Source organism: Mercenaria mercenaria, chromosome 14 (assembly GCF_021730395.1).
Source record: "Mercenaria mercenaria strain notata chromosome 14, MADL_Memer_1, whole genome shotgun sequence".
Classification (NCBI taxonomy): Eukaryota; Metazoa; Mollusca; class Bivalvia; order Venerida; family Veneridae; genus Mercenaria; species Mercenaria mercenaria.
Genome location: NC_069374.1, coordinates 10,760,739 through 10,764,921, shown reverse-complemented (window position 1 = coordinate 10,764,921; position 4,183 = coordinate 10,760,739). Strand labels below are relative to the sequence as shown.

The 4,183-nt window shown below is 34.6% G+C and overlaps 1 protein-coding gene across 1 annotated transcript; it reads left to right on the top strand.

Moving 5' to 3' along the window:
• The first annotated feature begins 1,749 nt into the window (after positions 1 to 1,749).
• Positions 1,750 to 3,706, top strand: LOC123527981 (uncharacterized). Its single transcript, XM_045307724.2, has 2 exons — positions 1,750 to 1,811; positions 2,312 to 3,706. Exon 2 carries the CDS (start codon positions 2,324 to 2,326, stop codon positions 3,266 to 3,268), a length of 945 nt encoding a protein of 314 aa, XP_045163659.2. The 5' UTR covers positions 1,750 to 1,811; positions 2,312 to 2,323; the 3' UTR covers positions 3,269 to 3,706.
• Positions 3,707 to 4,183: the final 477 nt, after the last annotated feature.

Sequence of the window (4,183 nt, the reverse complement as noted above, 5' to 3'; positions counted from 1 at the left end):
GAGACAAACAATTAAAATATATGATAGATGATGCGGCAAATGTCGTTACACTTAGAAAACACACATTGCTCTATTTTGTACTGAATCAATACAAGAAAATTACTGGGTGCCCAAAACAGCTGCTCCAATAACCATTGAGAGACCACATTAAAGAGTCAATTTATCTTGTCGCAGGTGTATAACTTTTAACAACGTTTGAAAAGTCTGATGAACTTTCAGAGGCTTTTAGATACTAAAAATATAAGTATGGCATTGTGTTGTGGTGGATAAATTGTTTTCTCATCAAATATATTAATCCACATCTGAAGAAACTATACGTGATAATGATTAAAGCGGGAAAAGGAAGTATTGCTGTCACATGTAATGTACCGTGAGCCTTTGATTTTTACAATAAGCGAGTTATTAAAGTTTTTTTTTAAATGCTGCTGAAACTTCTTGAGATGTTTCATATTTCCAAAGACATCTGAAACGTTAATGCAAAACCATTTCCTGTTAGACAAAGTCGACATCACTTAGAATTAATAAATACAATGCATACCTATGATTTGGTGGAACATATATCGGCTCAGGTACAGTTTTAAATTAAAACGAAATATGCATCGAAAACAAATGTGAGTAGTTTTCATCGACTTCAATTCCAAGATTCAAAATAAGGTGTACTCATCACCCAGAGCCATAGTTTCAAATATCACAAAATCGACCTGAATCTTGTAAAATCACTAGCCAGAAGCAATAAAAATGTAATAATAGTTTCTTTTATGGACGGAATACCTTCCAAGATACAAATATATGCTGATTTATTTTCAGTTATTTATAAACAATGTTTAATTGTAACTTCTAACACAGTTCACAAAAATGTTACAAAAACCCTCACGCCCCCAAGGACAGTAATAACTAGTTCCTCCTATTGTAAAGATATTATTAGGCCAAATCGGCAGTCTATAATTTTGGATGTATCATTCTTAAATTTATATACCTCAGGAAAACGTCTCTCTACAACACTTAACTTAAAGGTGGTTAATCAGATTTTGGTCAACTAATGGATTTGATCAAAACTTAACAAGCTGATCATTTACAGCTATTTGTGTTCTCCTAGTTCAGAACACCCGTCAGATTTTCACCGAAAGTATATTTAAAATTTCATTTTCCTAACCTGGTTGCCCAACCAAGATTTTAGCATAAGCATTAATTAGGTAGTCATATTTTGCCTACAGAATAATATGAATATTAGTACTATCGTATTAAAGTTGTACATATTTTGCTAAAATTTAAAAAAAAATGCAAGTTTATAAAATTATTATTACCTACTATTGTCTATCTCGGTTGCGCAACCAAGATAGATTGAAAATAGATGAATTCCGAAGATATGCACTGGTTTTTAAACTTGACTTTGGTTCCAGATAGTTGAGATATCCCAATATTAATCAAATGTAAATGTAAAACTAGAAATTATATCGAAACCAAAAGAAATAGGCCACTTTTTGAATATTTTTAAATTAAAGGGAGGTAATTACCAATTTTCATGAAAAGGAATAAAATATACATTTCCAATAGGAATCTAACTCTACGTAGTGCTTTTTTTCTTATTTCTTAAATAAATCTCTAACAGAATATATGAAACTAAAATATGTCGTAAATGTTGCTCAAATGTGGTTGACCACCTTTAACATTTTAGTTACAGTTTATTATCAAATCATAAACATGTATCAGTAGCATTTTATCAACAAGCAATCACGTGATAGAATAAATTTGCATTGCATCTGCACTATTTTAGCTCTGGATCTTACACTAGAAAGGTGCACATACCTGAGGTATGTATTAATGATAATAATATATTCATCTGCACTGTTAACTGTTGAATGACATGAAAATGGAGTACATTTACGAGTATATATGTTTTTGTAGTGTATGTCTTATCGAAATTATCAACCATGGATAAGTTCAGACAGAACCAAGGGAAACTGGTTTAGTGGTCACATGTCCAAAAGGTTTAGAAGCTCGATGTATGCTATGAATTTCTGAAATGAAACAACAGACGAGTTTGTATCAGGGTATATGTATTTGTATTCACAATATAAAGGTTCATTTCTGCTGGTTTTGTTAAATGTTTTCTTGGATTCTGTTATTACTGGTTAGTTTGTTGTTTTTTGTTTTTTTTTTTTGTTTTTTTTTTATGTATGTATTTTCAAATTTATATCTAATTAAAATCAAATCAAATAAAGGTAAATATGAAATTAATGACAAGTAATTACATCTATTTTTTGTGTTGTATGAGGTAAAGTATTCGGTTTTTGCAATTCAAATTTTTCAGATTAGATGCGCCATGTCGGACATCCAGTCGACCATCCCTGTCGTTGACGTAGATAGAATTGGTATGCACAGAAAATCGGATGAAATTGATAAGGCGTCACTGGAAACTGTTGCTTTGTCACTGAAAAATGCATTTTGTAAATATGGCGTTTGTTATTTCAAAAACCACGGTATTGAGTACGAAGACAAATTCATACACGTTTCAGAAGCCTTCTTCAAACAGCCTTTAGACATAAAAACACAACACCTTCGTGGAACGAGACGGGATTTTGGTTATACACCAGTAGGACAGGAAACGGTTAACCTTGAACATCCGGGAGATATGAAAGAGTCTTTTAATTACCAGCCTGGTGACGACCAAGACGACTGGATGGATAATGCCTTTCCAGATGCTTGTAAAGAAATGTTTGGTCAATGTGCAGTTTTGGGGTACCGTGTACTTGATGCACTTTCCCTGGCGCTTGGTCAACGACAGACATTTCTAAGAGATTCTCACGCACGTATCGGAACACAGGACAACCCTACAACTTTTAGATCGTTATATTATCCTCCAATCCCGTTAGGTATGACAACAAAATCGGGTGAAATTCGTTTTGCCGAACACTCGGATTACGGAACAATGTCATTCCTGTTTCAAGATGAAGTTGGAGGTCTGGAGGTCGACTTTCCCGGCAAAGGATTTGTGGAAGCAATTCCTATACCTGGGACTATCCTCGTAATGGCTGCTGATTTACTGCAGCGATACACCGCCGATATCGTGGTTTCGGTTCGGCATAAGGTGCTCGTACCTGCAGAAGAATCTAAGAGAAGAACACCTCGACAGTCAGCTGTTTTCTTTATACTGCCTGATAATGATTCTGTAGTGAAGCCTTTAGACGGGTCGGCGAAATATAAACCAGTCACTTGCATGGAATACCTACAACCCAAAATGACAGATGTCGTTGGCGTTACATATTAGAGTGTCATCCAATGTATGCAAATTACAAATGGAAAACAAAGAGTATCGTTTCCGCTTTGGGTCTGTGGGCCAAGGCCAAAAAATTGAAAGTCGTAACCCAGAAATTAGCAAAGGCTGAGATTTATCATGATGTTATACTGCCCTTTTGGAAACTTATTAAGGGTGGATGTCGGTCTGAGCAACTTGTCAGAAAAATGTAATGACTATTTTAAAAACGTTGGTGCCTATTGAATACAATTTAGCGTTATATCGGGATATCGTAGATTTGGATGATGAAAACGAAATTTGTGACATTTCTTATCATTTAATGTCCGAAATAATTAATAATTTACTCTGGTTGTTACAAAATGTTACTTTATGGATTATATACGGAATAAAATGTAAAACGTTGGGGCTGTACCCGACCCAACACATTAGTAAATATACATATACGTAAAATCTTAAGAACTTCTAATCCTTTACAAAGAAACATAACGCTCATGTTTGCAATAAATGAAACAAAATACACGAACAATTAACTAAAAATTAGATACCTTTGCAGCCTAATGTCGATCGGCTAAAACTATGTTTCGAGTTTCAACTCTGAGCGATTTGCATACTGAAATACCTTTTCTTTGCTAGTGGGGTATAAATGATGAAAGCATTGCAAAAGCTGATACAAGAGCAAAAATTCATGAAAATTCCCCAAAATCTAACAGTTTAAGTCTTAGTCTCCCCGTACATTCAATCAGGGCTGTTATAGTTCGATCTTCTCAGATCGTTCCGCACGACTTTTATGTCGTGTTATTGGTACTGTTTAGTTTCTCAGCTTGAGCATTTCGGCCTGGGTGGTTCCAATATTCCCGCTTTCATAGCTTTGGGTATTGTATAATCACCCCTTTGTCTTTTGGCAGTTCCTGTGATATGCAGGCTCCA

What these genes read in the sequence shown, in the direction of transcription:
- LOC123527981 (XM_045307724.2), top strand. Translation starts at nt 2,324, where the DNA reads ATGTCGGACATCCAGTCGACCATCCCTGTCGTTGACGTAGATAGAATT.